Genomic DNA, 19,058 nt, shown 5'->3' with positions numbered 1-19,058 from the left:
CGAAACCACTGTTTCCATTCCAGCGTGGCCGGTGTGAGTTCTTCTCTTCTATTAGATATGTACCACCCAGAAATGTGTCATCAGGATGTATCGTATTTTTTAATAAAGTCACAATCGCACTATGCCTGGCCACCATTTTCAACTTGGTTTTTCTATAGGAAACCACACTCTGATTTCCTTTTGAGGGTCCCCAACAAATTTTGTTTCATCTCGACAGGAGAAACCAAGTGTCATCTGTGTCCCCTGAGAGTTATTCTAAAAAGGAGCTGGATACATATTCCTAGGAAACACTCAAAGTGTAGCAAAGAAAACTGCATCTGGTTCCCTGCCATTGAGGAGTTCACTGTCTGGCAGAAGATCAACCATTAAATCAATAATTATTTAATCACAATTGTGTTACTTGCTAGGAAAGAAAACCACAGTGTGTGTACAACTGATGGGGGGCGGATAAGTTCGTGAAGGCTTCCTTGAAGACCTGAGATGTGAAGGCTGAAGGAGCTTTGGGCAGAGGACGACTGCCAGGTGGTGGAGGGTGCCAGGATACGGTGGCTTCTAAGCAGATGACATGGGCGGGAATGCACCAGAGACTGGCCCAACCTTGAAAGACCAGTTACAAAGCTGCTGACAGTAAGCTGGATGAGAGAAGCCAATGCTTGGACCAAGATGGTGGCAGGCATTTCTAGCAGAACGCACAGCAAGCTATATTAGTCAGGACGAGCTAGGCTGTGCTACACATCAGACAAATCCCCCGAATTTCAGGGGCTTAACTGCCACCTTGAACATATAACCTTCAAGTTTGCCATGACAGAGGCAAAGAGAGATGGAGGCGGCGTATCATCTAACTCTCAGTCACTTTCAAAGTGACACTTGTTGATGCTGCTCACATTTCATTGGCCAGCACTCGTCAAAAGAACCCCAGCTAACGGCAAAGGAGATGAGGCAATGTGGAAGACTCTACGGAAGCCTGGTGGGCACGTTCTGTGCCACACAACGCATCAAGCGAATGAAGAATCCACGAATAACATCACAGAAGGTGAAGCGAGACACAACCCACATGAAGGGCAGAGAATGGAACTAGAGCTGGCCTTATTTTAAACCATTATATATCCTTTTTTGTTGCAAAAATCCCAATATCACTGTTGGATAAAAACTAACAGAATCACTCCAGTATCATTTAATACAAAAGGAAAAAATTACCTAGCCTCCAAAACCAGTGAAACCAGGGAGGAAGCTAGAATGTCTCCTCCCATGGCTGGGATGAAACTGATGGCCCAAGCGTTTCCATTCCATCTTCTTGGCCCACAGCAGCATAGTGAGGGGCCCCACGATTGGCATATATTATTACCAGTGACAGTCCATTACATGAGATGATACATGACCTGACTTTCTCTTGGAAAGGCATGCCCTAGGAGACAACTTTCTAGCAGTTGGGCTATATTTTCATAACCCAAGTTGCACTCTCTTACCACTATAAAAACCACCCCCAAGTCTTCGGAGCCTGACTAAATAAAAGCTTCTCTCTTGCTTATGCAAAATTCAAAGTGGATGATCCTGGTCCAACAGCTGTCCCCAAAAGAGTGGTCCAGGGATCCAGGAACCTTCCATCATGTGCTACTGCCATCGTCTACAGCCAGCCTCCAAGGGCCCCACGGAGACCACAGAAAGGGATGAGAGAGTACGAGAAGATCTACAGATATGCCAACGCCTTGGCCCAAAGTGACAGACATGACTACTCCTCACATTTCATTGGCCAGAACTAGTTATATGGCCCACACAGACTCAAAGGGTGCTGGGAAACGTAGTCCCTGATTCCCAGCAACAAGTAGGAGCATCAATCTCCTGACCACCTAGCTACCTCTGCCACACTTTGTATCCTCCAAATGACGCTTGTCAGAAAAGGGGAATCATCAGGACAGAGCAAAGTCAAGTAACTAACCTGGAGACTGATGTCTTGGTCTTTTAATCAACGTTCAGGAAATGCAAGGATTTCCTGTTGCAGGTGGCAATACCTCCCAACGTTTAAAATCACTGTGAACATGGCTGAAGAAAAAAATCAGAAGCAGGGCCCCTGAGTCAGGAAAGTAGCATGTACGTGCGGTTCAGAGAGGAGGGAGGGCAGGCAGAGTCAGGCACATCAGGTATGGGAAGCTCACCTGAGTCCCAGGTCGTGATCAAAGGGGCTGTTCTTGACATTGGAGCAGTTAATAGCTAGCTCAATAACCACAATAAGTGTATTCAACTACAGCATCCTGGGAGAATAGTTTCTGTGGTCAAAATGTTTGGGAAAGCATGAGACAGTTACCCAGGTTTCCTTCCTGTAGGATGTCCCGAGTTTTCCATACATTCACAAGCACTGAGAACCTCGAGGAGGGAGACACAGCATGCACCTGAGGAAGCAGAGGAGGCTGCTCTGTGCAAACACACCCAACACACACAGTACATTAGCTAAAGTCGTGACTATGAATTCTGTTCAAGTAGAGAAATGGGCACCTCAACAAAAGGCGCCAAGGCATATCCAGAAGAGGCGGTTTCTTCTAAAAAAACCAAAAAAAAAGAGACATGTTTTGTTCTCCAAATCCTAGAAGTAACAGAGTGATTGACCCTCACTTGTTGAATTTGATAGCTTTACTGAATTCGAGACCCTCGTCTTTGAGGATGGATGCTGGATGTTTAAAAAAAAAAACCCAAAAGAAACAAACAAAAAAACAGGTCCTTCTATGGGCCAAAGGCACACAGAGATGAGCACCACCTCTGCTAAAAGTAAAAAGAACGTCCCTCAAAAAATTAAACATAGAATTACCGTTTGACCCAGTAATTCCACGTCCAGGTATACACCCGAAAATGTGAAAGCAGAGACTTGAACAGAAATTTATCCACCCATGGTCATTACAGCATTATTCACCATAGCCCAAGACATCACGCTAAGTGAAATAAGCCAGTCACAGAAAGACAAATACTGTATGACTCCACTTATATGAGGCATCTAGAGTAGTCAAATTCATAGAGACAGATAGGACAGTGGGTACCAGGGGCTGGGAGAGTGAGGAGTGGCAAGTTATTAAGGGGTACAGAGATTCTGTTTGGGATGATGAAAAAGTTCTGGAAATGGACAGTGGGGATGACTGCACAGCAGTGCGACTGTACTTAATGACTCTGAAATCCACACTTAAAAATGGTTTCAACGGCAAATTTTATATTATGTACACTTTACCATAATTAAAAAAAAAAGCCAATGAGATGCTCCTCAGGCCTCATGGCTTATGGTGGTTTTCTTTCACAACAGTGCCCACGTGCCCCCTTGCATGGGTCTCCTGCAGCCCATCAAATCACCCAGGCACTGGTGACACATAACCTCCTATTCAGACCCACAAAGGACCACATAAAACTGCACAAGGAGATGGAAAACACGATCCAACCCGGCCTTGACTTATTATGACAACAGGAGATAGGAAGTGCTTAAATTTCACATCTACGATCCCCGCCGCCCCCCCCCCCCCCGAAACACACCTGGGACAGTTCAATAGTTCTTGGAGAGCAAGGTTGTAGAACTTTTACAAAAAAGCCAAAGTGACAGATTTGTATCTTTTTGGTGGAGACACCAAAAAGCTGTGAATGGCAGAGATCAGGAAGCCGGGGTGGGGGCGTGGTGTCTGTTTAAATCCATGAACCGACTTCTTGGAGTTTCGTATATTGTTTGTCAAACCTATGAAAAGAACTTATTAGTTATGATGATGTACTGAAAAATGATTTATTCAAGACCAGGCCAAGATCAACCAGCTGAAACTTCTAGGCAATCAGGACCCAGAACAAGAAAAGGTCATGTGCTCTTTGTGTAGCTCTGGAATTGAAAGCCCAAGATTTCTGCCTGAATGAATCTTCACACCCAACCAGAAGGAAGGGGTCCTGGCAGTAGATGAAGGCTTGTTTTACACACACACACATACACCCCAGAGAAGCAAAGCCGCTGCACGCCGATTTTCAGAGTCGGCACCAGCAGGCAGGAGGCTACAGTTGTGCCTAATGGCCAAATGGACATTTAACTATTCAGAGAAGAGTCTGTTCAAACTCCATTTTCAGCAGAGAATGAACACAAGTCGAGAAAACCGAGTGGTTCCAGGTGAAATGGGCTCCTGAACAACTTTTCTAAAAAAGATGTTGCGTTGAAGAGTCTACTCTGAGTGGTCAGAAACATCCAGGGAGTGTTTTCAAAGGCCCCGCAGCCGCTTGTTTGAACAAGCCCGCTACCCCACCCCCTTTCCAGCTGGGGAGGATTTGCTCTGCAGAAAACAGATCCCGGCAAAGAAGTGATGGTAATAACGCTAGCTTACCATCTCATTAGCACGGTGTGGCCGCCGCCACCTACCTTCTCGCAAGCTTTTGGGGTTGGGGCAGGCATGTTACTCCTGTCTGACCAGTGGAGAAACCAAGGCACAAGGTCTCCCAGGTGAACTACTGTCCCACAATGCTTGTGAATATCACCCAAGTGCCAGAGGCTTGTCACACAGCTTCCAAAGGTTCGGTAAGGAAAACAGCCAAGCAACAATCTGTTCCACACCTTGAGGAACTCGTGCCAACCAAAAGTACTGATCTAAGGCTGGGTTCTTCTGGCACACTTATTACAGTGAGCTGAGTGTCCCGTTCCGGCAACGGAGGAGATCCCGAAGCCGGGAATGTTTGTGCATTACAGGATAAAATATATCTGTCACACTGGTGGTAGAGCACAGCCCCACTGTCAATCTGTGTTAAGTGTGCAAAAGAACACCAGGGCAGTTCGAAGAGACGCCCCCTTCCCCCATCCCCCTTCCCCATTGTAATAGACCATTACCCACCCTTGATTGCAAAATGGAATCATGTGGGAAGCATTCGACAATCCTGAGGCCTTAGATTCTGACGCCATTGGTCTGGGATACAGTCTGGGCATTAGGAGTTTGAAAAGCTCCCACAGGTGATTCTAATGTGTAGCCAGGGTTGGGACCCACAGGAGTGAGAAACTAACAGGTGAATAACTAGTGGAGGTCGGGGAACTCAGCCTCGAATGGGTTACAGGCTGTTTCTTGGATCATCTGATGTTTAAAAAAACTGAAGAATAAATAACTATAAATGCCAGAGGCCTCTGTTTTCTTATCTGTAAAAGGGTACAAGGCTACCTACTCTGCCCTCCCCAAAAGGTGGGGCGGTCCGGTCGAAAGAGTCAGCTGGTGCTAGGACGGGGAGGAAGAGCTGGTGGTTCGGAGGCGTGTGCGAAAATAAGGAAAACTGGGAGGAATGGGGTGGGGGCGAAAGGGGGCACCCGCCTCACCTGCGTCGTAGAAGGCGTCGAGCACGGCTGTCTCCCCAAAGTCGAGCTCCCCGAAGGGCACGGAGGTGAGGTGGGCGCCCTCAGCCTCGCAGGCGCGCAGCAAGCACCGCCGCGCCCCCGCCTCGGGGCCGCCGGCCGCGCCGCCCTGGGGGCTCTCGCTGCGCACGTGCACTGCCCGCAGAGCCCGCCGCGGCCCGCCCCCGCCCTCGCCTCCAGCCCCCTCGCCCTCGGCCGCCCCCTCGGGCTCCAGCGGCCACGCCGGCCCCGCCGCGCCCTCGTTCCCCGGCGGCAGCGGGCACTGTGCGGACTCGGCCGCCGCCCCGAGCGCCCCAGCCGGGGGAGCCCCGCCGCCGCTCTCCACGTGGCGGCCCTGCGCGCCCTTCCTTGTCCTACCTCCGCGCGAGTGGCCGGCGGCTGTGGCACCTGCTCCTGTGACGCGGGAAGGGAGCTGGGGCACCCAGCGCCCGCCGGTGGCCCCGCGACGGGCAGGGAACGGCGAGGCCCCTCGGCTGCACGCAGAAGCTTCAGCCCCGCAGCCCCCGAGCGCCCTTTGAAGGCTCGGGAGGAAGGGGCGGGGGCTGCGGACGTCACGGCGAGCGGAGGGCGGGGAGAGGCCTGGGAAGGGCGGCGGGGCAGGAGCCCGCAGGGCGCCCCCTGCCGCCTCCCCCGGGCAGCGCCTTAAGAAGGGCGGATTCACGAATTTCAGGGTTTTGCTGTTGTTGCCGTCCCTCCAGCCTTAGGAGTCCCATTTTTTTCCTCAAAACAATTTAAGGCTTTTCAAGCAGAGTAAAAGCTCTTTCAAAGCGCCGGTTGGATGTAAATCTTCAATTCCAAACTAAATACAGATATACTGTTAACCCAGAATCGAGATAAGATGCTTCTTTAAAATACCTCTGAGTTTGTACTCCTTGTCCCCAGTTGCCAAGAGCATGGCCCTCCTGAGCTCATGCCCTGGAGACCCGCTTGTCCTTACTTTCACTGTGACCTTGACAAAAGCACCGTGATGCACCAGCATCAAATTTTGTTGGCCTGGAAAATAGACTCCAAGTAGCCTGCCTGCCGGATCTAAGAAATGCTGTGAACCCAAAGGGCTCTTTACTCTGGATCTTACCCACCTCACGATTTAAGGCCCAAGTATTAAAAAGTGGTATTACCACTGCAGGTAGTACTTGTATTTATTTAAAAGATAGAATGCACTGGACGTTGTCACAAGGTTTTGGGGTTTGGGGGCTTTTCTTTTTCTTTTCTTTTTTCTTTTTTTTGCGGTACGCGGGCCTCTCCCTGTTGTGGCCTCTCCCGCTGCGGAGCACAGGCTCCGGACGCGCAGGCTCAGCGGCCATGGCTCACGGGCCCAGCCGCTCCGCAGCACGTGGGATCTTCCCGGACCGGGGGCACGAACCCGTGTCCCCTGCATCGGCAGGCGGACTCTCAACCACTGCGCCACCAGGGAAGCCCATTTTCATTTTTAATAATAGTTTCATTGAGATATAATTCACAAACCATCCAATTAACCCATTTAAATAGTTTTTAGTTTATCCGCAGAGTTGAGCAGCCATCATCATACTGTTTTAGAACATTTTCATCACTCCCCAGAAAACCCCAGTACCCATCAACAACAGTCTCTCTCCACCTCCCACAACACCCCTCTGCCCCAGGCAACCACCAATCTACTTTCTGTCTCTATAGATTTGGCTGTTCTGGACAATTCCTATAAATGGAATCATACAATGTGTGGATAGAGGTTTTCATTTGTTCTGGGAGTATACCTAGGAATGGGATTTCGGGGTCATATGGCAACTTTATGTTTAAGCTTTGGAGAAGCTGCCACTGCTTTCCAATGTGGCTCCACCGTTTTATACTTCCACCAGCAGTGTACAAGCATGCCAACTTCTCCACACTCTCACCAACACTTGTTATTGTCTTTTTGATTATAGCCACCCTAGTGGGAGTGACGTGATAGCTCACTGGGATTCTGATTCGCGTTTCTCTTAAAGACTAATGATGTTGAGCATTTTGTCATGCGCTCATCCTCTATTTGCATAATTTCTTTGGAGAAAAGTCCATTCAGACCCTTTACCCTTTTAAAAACAGGGTATTTGTCTTTTTATTATTGAACTGCAAAAGCTCTTTATATATTATAGATACAAGGCCCTTATCAGATATGTGATTTGCAAAAACTTTCTCCTCTTCTGTGGGCTGTCTTTTTACTTTCTTGATGGTGTCCTTTGCAGCATATCACAAGCCATTTTGACAGAAGCAGGATAGGACTTACCTTACAAAACAACACTTTGCCTTCTCTTCATGTTTCAGCAATAATATAGTCCATCCCTCTACCTCACCCCCAAAAGAAAGCAGAAACCGCCAGCATAAATCTTTGGAGAAATCCTAATTCCTGTCCTGGTAGAAATTAGCAATTTCACAAGTGATATCAACGTGCAACCTCTTTTGTAGCCAATGAATGGAAAATGGGCTCTGAGGAAATCTGATAAAACACACAGGCCAGAATTAGGAAGAGGAAATCTAGAGAAAACTTCCAACACTTCTAAGATTGTTTTTTAAAGTACGATGCTATAAAAGGACACATTTTCTTTGTAACCTTGTAATGCATAATAATAATTTTCCTAATGTGCCTGTTCATCTGAGATTATTTCAATGACTGGCACAGCCTTCAGAAGGGCAGAGATGCCCACTTCACAATTGCTTCCCTATGTCTTGCTGTTGCCCACACTTCAAACTTCCTATGTTTCTTCCAGCTCTCACTAGGCCCCGCTGACTAAGTGAGACTCATAGGAGTTGTGAATTCTGGCTTAAATAATATCTTTCTTTAAACACAACCCCTGCTGAGTAAAGAACCTGGCTAGCAGGCGCCTTCCTCGCAGTTGGCATGCACAGCCCACCTTCTCATTGTTTCTAGTAATTCGCACACCTGAAACATGTCCCAGTCCCTTCTCCCAATGTCCTTCCTACCTCCCCTGCCCCAACCCCACTGATGAGAAAATTGCAAAGTGCTGGATTAGTCTTTTCCGTTTAGTTGAACAATTGTTTGTTCTTACCTCTGCCTTGCCCCTTACTAAGTGCACATCCTGGAAAACACTTTGCCCCAGTGCAGAGATGTCATTTGGACTGGCACAGGGAATTGAAGAATAGAGTAGAGGCACTGTAGCTAAAGAGTAAGATTAAATCTAGGTGTTCTTCTCATTTCCTCCATTTTATTTTAGGTTGGTCATTCATACCAGTTGTGGTCCCACTAGTTAGTTCTTTGACTCACACTGTAAACACTATAAATATTTTAGTTACCACTTGAGTGGCAATTTCATTACTTTTTCCTAAGAAAATACAGTGTACCCAAGGGCCAAGCAAATAGCGACAAAAGGGAAACAACCAGGTTGCACAACAGTATATGTATTTGGAAAAACTCTAACATATGTAGTAATTCAACAAGGATTTCTTGAGCATCTATTGTGTGTCAGGCACTGTCCTTGGTGCAGAGGTTATCATAGTGAACAAGACAGCCAAAGTCCCTGCCATTATGTTATAAGTAGATAGACAGATATGTCTATAGACAGATATACCTGTGTATAGATGCTATAAATATTGTATGGACATAGATTATTGTAATCTGCCATAAAGTACAAGAAAAACAAACAGGGTGGATGAAACTCATAAGAAGCATTAAGCATAGATCATATGTAAAATACTAGTTTATGAAATATAGGTGAAACTCCTAGCATGTTTTTAAAAAAATTTATTTATTTTTGGTTGCATTGGGTCTTTGTTGCCGCACGCGGGCTTTCTCTAGTTGTGTTGAGCGGGGGCTACTCTTTGTTGTGGTGCGTGGGCTTCCCAATGCGATGGCTTCTCTTGTTGCAGAGCACAGGCTCTAGGTGCGTGGGCTTCAGTAGTTGTGGTGCACGGGTTCAGTAGTTGTGGCTCGCGGGCTCTAGAGCGCAGGCTCAGTAGTTGTGGTGCACGGGCTTAGTTGCTCCACGGCATGTGGGTCTTCCCGGACCAGAGCTTGAACCGGTGTCCCCTGCATTGGCAGGCGGATTCTTAGCCACTGCGCCACCAGGGAAGTCCCCATAGCATGTTTTAATTATACACCATGAGTGTGCAAGTAGATTGTGAGAAAAAGGTGGACTTCATAAGATTTAGTTAAAACAATAAGTTACTTCCCTCTACGACATCTTGCAGATGGAATATATGATGGAACAAAGAAGACTATCACTTACAGATAGATAGGGATGGAAAGACCAAGTCATTAGGTATGAGCATGCAATCTCTGAACTCATAGTTATGTCACCCCTAAATCAACCACCCATTCTGGTCTCACATGTGCCCTCTACCTTCTTGAAGGTATAGAATAGAGTTATAATAACTGTTTTAATATCCTTGTTTATGAATACTATTATCTGTTTTATTACTGGATCTTTTCCTATTGGTTGATTTTTCTCCTCATTGTGGGTCATTTTTTTTCCTGCTTCTTCGCATGCCTGGTAATTTTTTATTAGATGCCACACATTGTGAATTTTACCTTAATGAGTACTGTGTATTTTTGTATTCCTATAAATATTCTTGAGCTTTGTTCTGGGACACAGTTAAGTTACTTGGAAATAGTTTGATCCTTCTGAGGCTTCCTTTTAAGCTTTGTTTTAAATGGGATCAGAGCAGCCTTTAGGCTAGGGGTAATTAATCCCTACTACTGAGGCAATGCCTTTCTGAATATTCTACCCAATGTCTTGGGATTTATTAAGTTTTTCCATTCTGGCCAGTGGAAACAGAAACTATCCGGGCCCTGTGGGACCTCCAAGGATTGTTCCCTCTAATCCGCTCAGGTAGTTCTTTCCCCAGCCTTGAGTATTTTCTTTACACAGAGGTGCTGGTCTGTACTCTACTGAAGATTCCCGATCTACACACCTCTGGAACTCTGTGCAGCCTTCTCCTCCCCTGTACTCAAACCGTGGCCTTGTTGGCATTCCAGCTCCATAAGCTCAGCTTCGAATGATAACTGGGCTCCCCTCGGCTTCTCTCAGGCCCGTAAGCTGGGAAATTGCAGGGCTCTATTTGTTTCCCCTTTCTCTGAGATCTCTGTCCTGTGTTGCGCTCCTTATATGATTTTTGCAACTTTTTCTGGAAAAGTCTAAAATTCTTTTAAGATGAGAAGACTTAAAAGTTTCAACATTAAGAAGAAAAGCATTTCTCCCTTCTCCACTCTAGGTCCGCTCCAGGCTGCCCACTTGCATCAGGAAAAGGAGGAGCGGTGTTGGCTTCTGCCCTCTTCCGCCATGCCGGCCACCTCTCCAAGATGCGGGTGTGTAGAGAGAGGAGCTAAGGCAACCCCACTTATGGGTCGCTCGTGCTGGGACCATACCCGGTCCAGGGGAAATGCATACCCTTCACCCCACACTTGTCTTCCATGTCCTGACAACTTCTTGGGAACATATGTAGCAAGCCATCTTTGAGTCCTTTCCCTAGGCTCATGGTGAGCAGTAGGCAACCCTCCAACACCCCCACTGGCAGAGAGGAACTCACCAGCACACCAATCTCTCTCCAAAACACTCTTCTAATTTCCAACTCTCTTTTCTGGGAATGCCCAGCCTCACTGTGAAAATGAGTATTTTGTTTCTGGTACGAGACCTTCCAGAGCGCTCTTTTCTCTCTGCCATCAACTTTCTGCTGCCAGTAACATTCCAGATGATACCTGCTTCATCAGCCTAGGGCCTGGAGTGAAGATGACGATAACATGAACCAAAGCCCCCACTTGACTTAAAATGGACATTGAAGAAGAACTTGAAAGAGATAAGGGTGTTAGCCATGCAGATATGTACAGGAAGAGCACTGCAGGCAGAGGCAAGGGCCAGTGCAAAGGCCCTAAGGCATCCTAGCTCGCTCAAGCAACAGAAAGGCCAGAATCTCTAGATATTTAGAATCCCACCATCTCATTATTTAAACACTAGTTTCTAGAAAGTTCTTCCATATATTTAAATGAAATCTTCTCTTATAACTACTACCCATTTATTCTTTTTTTAAATTTTTTATTTATTTAATTAATTTATTTTATTTTTGGCTGATTTGTGTCTTCGTTGCTGCACTGGGCTTTCTCTAGTTGTGGCGAGCAGGGGCTACTCTTCGTTGCGGTGCGCAGGCTTCTCATTGCGGTGGCTTCTCTTGTTGCGGAGCACAGGCTCTAGGTGCGCGGGCTTCAGTAGTTGTGGCACGTGGGCTCAGTAGAGGTGGCTCGCAGGCTCTAGAGCGCAGGCTCAGTAGTTGTGGTGCATGGGCCCAGCCGCTCGGTGGCATGTGGGATCTTCCCGGACCAGGGCTCAAACCTGTGTCCCCTGCATTGGCAGGCGGATTCTTAACCACTGCACCACCAGGGAAGCCCCCACCCATTTATTCTAATTTAATTCTTCTTCCACATGGCAGCTTTCCAAGTACTGCCCTCAGGTTTCTCCCACCTCCCACACCCTTCGATCATTTCTCCATGACACAATATCCAGGCTACTCACCACCTTGATGATTCTCCTCAGGAAGAGTCCCTATTTGTCTCTATGGCTGTTCTGTGTGTACAAAAGACTTTTTTAAAATTAAACTTTATTTTGAGATGATTGTAGAAATCATACAGAGATCTGGTGTACCCTTTAACCAGTTTGCCCCAATGGTAACATCTTGCCAAACTGTAGTACGCTATCAAGGATACTGATATCAAGATATCAGGATGTTGACATTAAGACAGTCAACATACAGAACAGTTTCATCACCACAAGGATCCCTCCTGCTGCCCTTTGACGGCCACACCCATCTCCCTTCTCACCCCTCATCCCTAATTGCTGGCAACCACTAATCTGATCTCTATTTCTATAATTTTGTCATTTCAAGAATGTTATATAAATGGAACCATAGAATATGTAACCTTTAAGGATTGTCTTTTTTCACCCAGCACAATTCCCCTGGGATTCATCCAAGCTGTTGCATCAGTAATCCTTTCCAATTATTGCTAAGCACTATTCCATGGTACAGATGCACAACAGTTTCTTTAATCATGCACCCATTGAAGGACACCTGGGTTGTTTCCAGTCCTGGGTTATTATGAATAAAGCTGCGATGAACATTCAGGTAGAGGTTTCTGTGTGAACGTAAGTTTTCATTTCTCTGGGATAAATGCCCAGGAGTGCAAATTCTACGTAATATGGTAGTTGCCTGTTTAATTTTTTAAGAAACTGCCAAATTGTCTTCCAGAGTGGCTACACCGTTTTACATTCCCACCAGCAATGTACAAGTGATCCAGTTTCTCCACATCCTTACTAGTATTTGGCGTTGTCACTTTAAAAAATTTTAGCCATTTTGCTAAGTGCGTAGTAATATCTCACTGTGGTTTTAATTTGCATTTTTCCAATGGATAATGATGTTTAACATCTTTTCATATGCTTTTCTGCCATTTGTTTATCTTCTTTGGTGAATGTCTGTTCATATCTTGTGCCCATTTTCTAACTGGAATGTTTGGTTTTTTATTGTTGAGTTTTGAGTGTTCTCTATATATTCTAGATAGCAATTCTTTGTCAGATATGGGGGTTGCAAATATTTCTCTCCCAGCCTGTAGCCTGTCTTTTTATCCTCTTTAACAGAGCAAAAGCTTTTAATCTTTTTAAAAAATTCTTTTCCATTATGGTTTCTTACAGGATATTGAGTATAATTCCCCATGCTATACAATAGGACCTTGTTGTTTATCCATACTATATATAACAGTTTGGACCTGCTAGTCCCAAACTCCCAATCCAATCCTCTCTCTCCCCACCTCCCCCCTTGGCAACCACAAGCCTGTTCTCTATGTCTGTGAGTCTGTTTCTGTTTCATAGATAAAAGCTTTTAATCTTGATGAGGCCCAATTTTTCAGTTTTTCCATTTATGGATGGTGCTTTTGATTTCAAGTTAAAGAACTCTTTCCCTAGACCTAGGGCTCAAAGATTATCTCCTCTTTTTTTTCTAAAAGTTGCATAGTTTTACATTTTACATTTAAAATCCATTTTGACTCCCTCACCCTGCGTTCTTCTAAAAGGTGCTCATCCCTCCTGTGTTTACACGTCTCCAAACCAGACTCCCTAGAGCCCTCAAGCACTCTCTGTATGACTTGGCTTCAAATTACTTATGCACAATATCCAACTCGGCATGTATCAAGAATGATTTATCACAGCCCTGTTAAGTAGGTTGCCCCAAACTTGATCCGTATCTGCAGGTTGAATCAGACTGGAAGCAAGAATGCCTTGGCATTCCCACTTGAATCAGCAGAAAATATTAGAGACTGGGACTTATACCATTGGCACTCCTGAGGCCTTTGGAATCAGACTGGAACTATGCCACTGGCTTCCTGAGTCTCCAGCTCCCAGACCACAGATTGTTGGACTTCTCAGTATCCATAATCAGCCGTGTAGCTGACAGGGTCTTGGTGCTCCGGCCTGCTGTCAGGCCTGAGCCGCTGAGTTGGGAGAGCTGAGTTCAGGACACTGGACCACCAGAGACCTCCCGGCCTCACGTAATATCAATCGGCAAGAGCTCTCCCAGAGATCTCTGTCTCAACCCTAAGACCCAGCTCCACTCAACGGCCAGCAAGCTCCAGTGCTGGACGCCCCATGCCAAATAACTAGCAAGACAGGAACATAACCCCACCCATTAGCAGAGAGGCTGCCTAAAATCATACTAAGTTCACAGACACCCCAAAATACACCACCGGACATGGCCCTGCCCACCAGAAAGACAAGATCCAGCCCCCCCCCCATCAGAACACAGGCACCAGTCCCCTCCACCAGGAAACCTACACAAGCCACTGAACCAACCTCACCCACTGGGGGCAGAAACCAAAAACAACGGGAACTACGAACCTGCAGCCTGCAAAAAGGAGACCCCAAACACAGTAAGTTAAACAAAATAAGAAGACACAGAAATACACAGCAGATGAAGGAGCAAGGTAAAAACCCACCAGGACAAACAAATGAAGAGGAAATAGGCAGTCTACCTGAGAAAGAATTCAGAGCAATGATAGTAAAGATGACTGAAAATCTTGGAAATAGAATGGAGAAAATACAAGAAACATTTAACAAGGAACAAGAAGAACTAAAGACTAAGCAAACAATGATGAACAACACAATAAATGAAATTAAAAATTCTCTAGAAGGAATCAATAGCAGAACAACTGAGGCAGAAGGATGGATAAGTGACCTGGAAGATAAAATAGTGGAAATAACTACTGCAGAGCAGAAGAAAGAAAAAAGAATTAAAAGAACTGAGGACAGTCTCAGAGACCTCTGGGACAACATTAAATGCACCAACATTCGAATTATAGGGGTCCCAGAAGAAGAAGAGAAAAAGAAAGGGTCTGAGAAAATATCTGAAGAGATTATAGTTGAAAATTTCCCTAACATGGGAAAGGAAATAGTCAATCAAGTCCAGGAAGCAGAGAGAGTCCCATACAGGATAAATCCAAGGAGAAACACGCCAAAACATATATAAATCAAACTATCAATAATTAAATACAAAGAAAAAATATTAAAAGCAGCAAGGGAAAAGCAACAAATAACCTACAAGGGAATCTCCATAAGGTTAAAAGCTGATCTTTCAGTGGAAACTGTGCAAGCCAGAAGGGAGTGGCAGGACATTTAAAGTGATGAAAAGGAAAAACCTACAACCAAGATTACTCTACCCAGCAAGGATGACATTCAGATTCGATGGAGAAATTAAAACCTTTACAGACAAGGAAAGTTAAGAGAATTCAGCACCACCAAACCAGCTTTACAACAAATGCTAAAGGAACTTCTCTAGGCAGTAAACACAAGAGAAGGAAAAGACCCACAAAAACAAACCCAAAACAATTAAGAAAATGGTCATAGGAACATACATATCGACAATTACCTTAAATGTAAATGGATTAAATGCTCTAACCAAAAGACACAGACTGGCTGAATGGATACAAAAACAAGACCCGTATATATGCTGTCTACACGAGACCCACTTCAGACCTAGGGACACATACAGACTGAAAGTGAGGGGATGGAAAAAGGTATTCCATGCAAATGGAAATCAAAAGAAAGCTGGAGTAGCAATTATCATATCAGAAAAAACAGACTTTAAAATAAAGACTACTGGAAGAGACAAAGAAGGACACTACATAATGATCAAGGGATCAATCCAAGAAGAAGATATAACAATTGTACATATTGATGCACCCAACATAGGAGCACCTCAGTACATAAGGCAAATGCTAACAGCCATAAAAGGGGAAATCAACAGTAACACAATAATAGTAGGGGACTCTAAAACCCCACTTTCACCAATGGACAGATCACCCAAAATGAAAATAAATAAGGAAACACAAGCTTTAAATCACACATTAAACAAGATGGACTTTAAGTGATATTTATAGGACATTCCATCCAAAAACAACAGAATACACTTTCTTCTCAAGTGCTCATGGAACATTCTCCAGGATAGACCATATCTTGGGTCACAAATCAAGCCTTGGTAAATTTAAGAAAATTGAAATCATATGAAATATCTTTTCCGACTACAGTGCTATGAGACTAGATATCAGTTACTGGGGAAAAAACTGTAAAAGATAGAAACACATGGAGGCTAAACAATACGCTACTAAATAACCAAGAGATCACTGAAGGAGTCAAAGAGGAAGTAAAAAAATGCCTAGAGGGCCTCCCTGGTGGCGCAGTGGTTGAGAGTCCGCCTGCCGATGCAGGGGATACGGGTTCGTGCCCCGGTCTGGGAGGATCCCATATGCCGCGGAGCGGCTGGGCCCGTGAGCCATGGCCGCTGGGCCTGCGCATCCGGAGCCTGTGCTCCGCAATGGGAGAGGCCACAACAGTGAGAGGCCCGCATACCGCAAAAAAAAAAAAAAAAAAAAAAAAAAAAAAATGCCTAGAAACAAATGACAATGAAAGCACGACGACCCAAAACCTATGGGAGGCAGCAAAAGCAGTTCTAAGAGGGAAGTTTGTAGCAATACAATCCTACCTCAAGATACTAGAAACATCTCAAATAAACAACCTAACCTTACACCTAAAGCAAATAGAGAAAGAAGAACAAAATAACCCGAAAGTTAGCAGAAGGAAAGAAATCATAAAAATCAGAACAGAAATAAATGAAAAAGAAATGAAGGAAACGATAGCAAAGATCAATAAAACTAAAAGCTGGTTCTTTGAGAAGATAAACAAAGTGATGAACCATTAGCCAGACTCATGAAGAAAAAAAGGGTGAAAACTCAAATCAACAGAATTAGAAATGAAAAAGGAGAAGTAACAACTGACACTGCAGAAATACAAAGGATCATGAGAGGTTACTATAAGCACCTATATGCCAATAAAATGGATAACCTGGAAGAAATGGACAAATTCTTAGAAAAGCACAACCTTCCGAGACTGAACCAGGAAGAAATAGAAAATATATAAACAGACCAATCACAAGCACTGAAATTGAAACTGTGATTAAAAATCTTCCAACATACAAGAGCCCAGGACCCGATGGTTTCACAGGCGAATTCTATGAACCATTTAGAGAAAAGCTAACACCCATCCTTCTCAAACTCTTTCAAAATATAGCAGAGGGAGGAACACTCCCAAACTCATTCTATGAGGCCACCATCACCCTGATACCAAAACCAGACAAAGATGTCACAAAGAAAGAAAACTACAGGCCAATATCACTGATGAACATAGATGCAAAAATCCTCAACAAAATATTAGCAAACAGAATCCAACGGCACATTAAAAGAATCATACACCATGACCAAGTGGGGTTTATCCCAGGAATGCAAGGATTCTTCAATATACGCAAATCAATCAATGTAATACACCATATTAAAAAATTGACGGAGAAAAACCATATGATCATCTCAATAGGTGCAGAGAAAGCTTTTGATGAAATTCAACGCCCATTTATGATAAAAACCCTCCAGAAAGTAGGCATAGAGGGAACTTACCTCAATATAATAAAGGCCATATATGACAAACCCAGAGCCAACATCGTCCTCAATGGTGAAAAACTGAAACCATTTCTACTAAGATCAGGAACAAGACAAGGTTGCCCACTCTCACCACTATTATTCAACATAGTTTTGGAAGTTTTGGCCACAGCAATCAGAGAAGAAGAAGAAATAAAAGGAATCCAAATCGGAAAAGAATTAAAACTGTCACTGTTTGCCGATGACATGATACTATACACAGAGAATCCTAAAGATGCTACCAGAAAACTACTAGAGCTAATCAATGAATTTGGTAATGTAGCAGGATACAAAATTAATGCACAGAAATCTCTGGCATTCCTATACACTAATGATGAAAAATCTGAAAAAGAAATTAAGGAAACACTCCCATTTATCACTGCAACAAAAAGAATAAAATATCTAGGAATAAACCTACCTAAGGAGACAAAAGACCTGTATGCAGAAAACTATAAGACACTGATGAAAGAAATTAAAGACGATACAAACAGATGGAGAGATATACCATGTTCTTGGATTGGAAGAATCCACATTGTGAAAATGACTCTACTACTCAAAGCAATCTACAGATTCAATGCAATCCCTATCAAACTACCAACTGTATTTTTCACAGAACTAGAACAAAAAATATCACAATTTGTATGGAAACACAAAAGACCCCGAATAGTCAAAGCAATCTTGAGAAAGAAAAAAGGAGCTGGAGGAATCAGGCTCCCTGATTTCAGGCTATACTACAAAACGACGGTAATCAAGACAGTATGGTACTGGCACAAAGACAGAAGTATAGATCAATGGAACGGATAGAAAGCCCAGAGATAGACCCATGCACATATGGTCATCTTATCTTTGATAAAGGAGGCAAGAATATACAATGGAGAAAAGACAGCCTCTTCAATAAGTGGCTCTGGGAAAACTGGACAGCTACATGTAAAAGAATGAAATTAGAACACTCCCTAACACCATACACAAAAACAAACTCAAAGTGGATTAAAGACCTAAATGTAAGGCCAGACACTATAAAACTCTTAGAGGAAAACATGGGCAGAACACTCTATGACATAAATCACAGCAAGATCCTTTTTGACCCACCTCCTAGAGGAATGGAAATAAAAATAAAAATAAACAAAAGGGACCTAATGAAACTTAAAAGCTTTTGCATAGCAAAGGAAACCATAAACAAGATGAAAAGACAACCCTCAGAATGGGAGAAAATATTCGCAAACAAAGCAAATGACAAAGGATTAATCTCCAAAATTTACAAGCAGCTCATGCAGCTCAATATCAAAAAAAACAAACAACCCAATCCAAAAATGGGCAGAAGACCTAAATAGACATTTCTCCAAAAAAGACATATAGATGGCCAAGAAGCACATGAAAAGCTGCTCAACATCACTAATTTTTAGAGAAATGCAAATCAAAACTACAATGAGGTATCACCTCACACCAGTTAGATTGGGCATCATCAGAAAATCTACAAACAACAAATGCTGGAGAGGGTGTGGAGAAAAGGGAACCCTCTTGCACTGTTGGTGGGAATGTAAATTGATACAGCCATTATGGAGACCAGTATGGAGGTTCCTTAAAAAACTAAAAATAGAACTACCAAACGACCCAGCAATCCCACTACTGGGCATACACCCTGAGAAAAACATAACTCAAAAAGAGTCAAGTACCACAATGTTCACTGCAGCACTATTTACAGTAGCCAGGACATGGAAGCAACCTAAGCGTCCATCATCGGATGAATGGATAAAGAAGATG

At 44.2% G+C, this 19,058-nt stretch overlaps 1 protein-coding gene across 1 annotated transcript in view; it reads right to left on the bottom strand.

Moving 5' to 3' along the window:
• Positions 1-19,058, bottom strand: part of MAP3K15 (mitogen-activated protein kinase kinase kinase 15) — a gene marked incomplete at its 5' end in the record, with an annotated part of 161,540 nt that overhangs the window by 138,712 nt on the left and 3,770 nt on the right. The window contains 1 exon segment of the mRNA XM_081223135.1: positions 5,300-5,976. Within this exon segment, the coding sequence (XP_081079261.1) occupies positions 5,300-5,976 (677 nt within the window).

Source organism: Mesoplodon bidens (assembly GCF_964165515.1).
Source record: "Mesoplodon bidens genome assembly, chromosome: X".
NCBI lineage: Eukaryota > Metazoa > Chordata > Mammalia > Artiodactyla > Ziphiidae > Mesoplodon > Mesoplodon bidens.
This window is presented reverse-complemented; position numbering and strand designations above follow the sequence as displayed.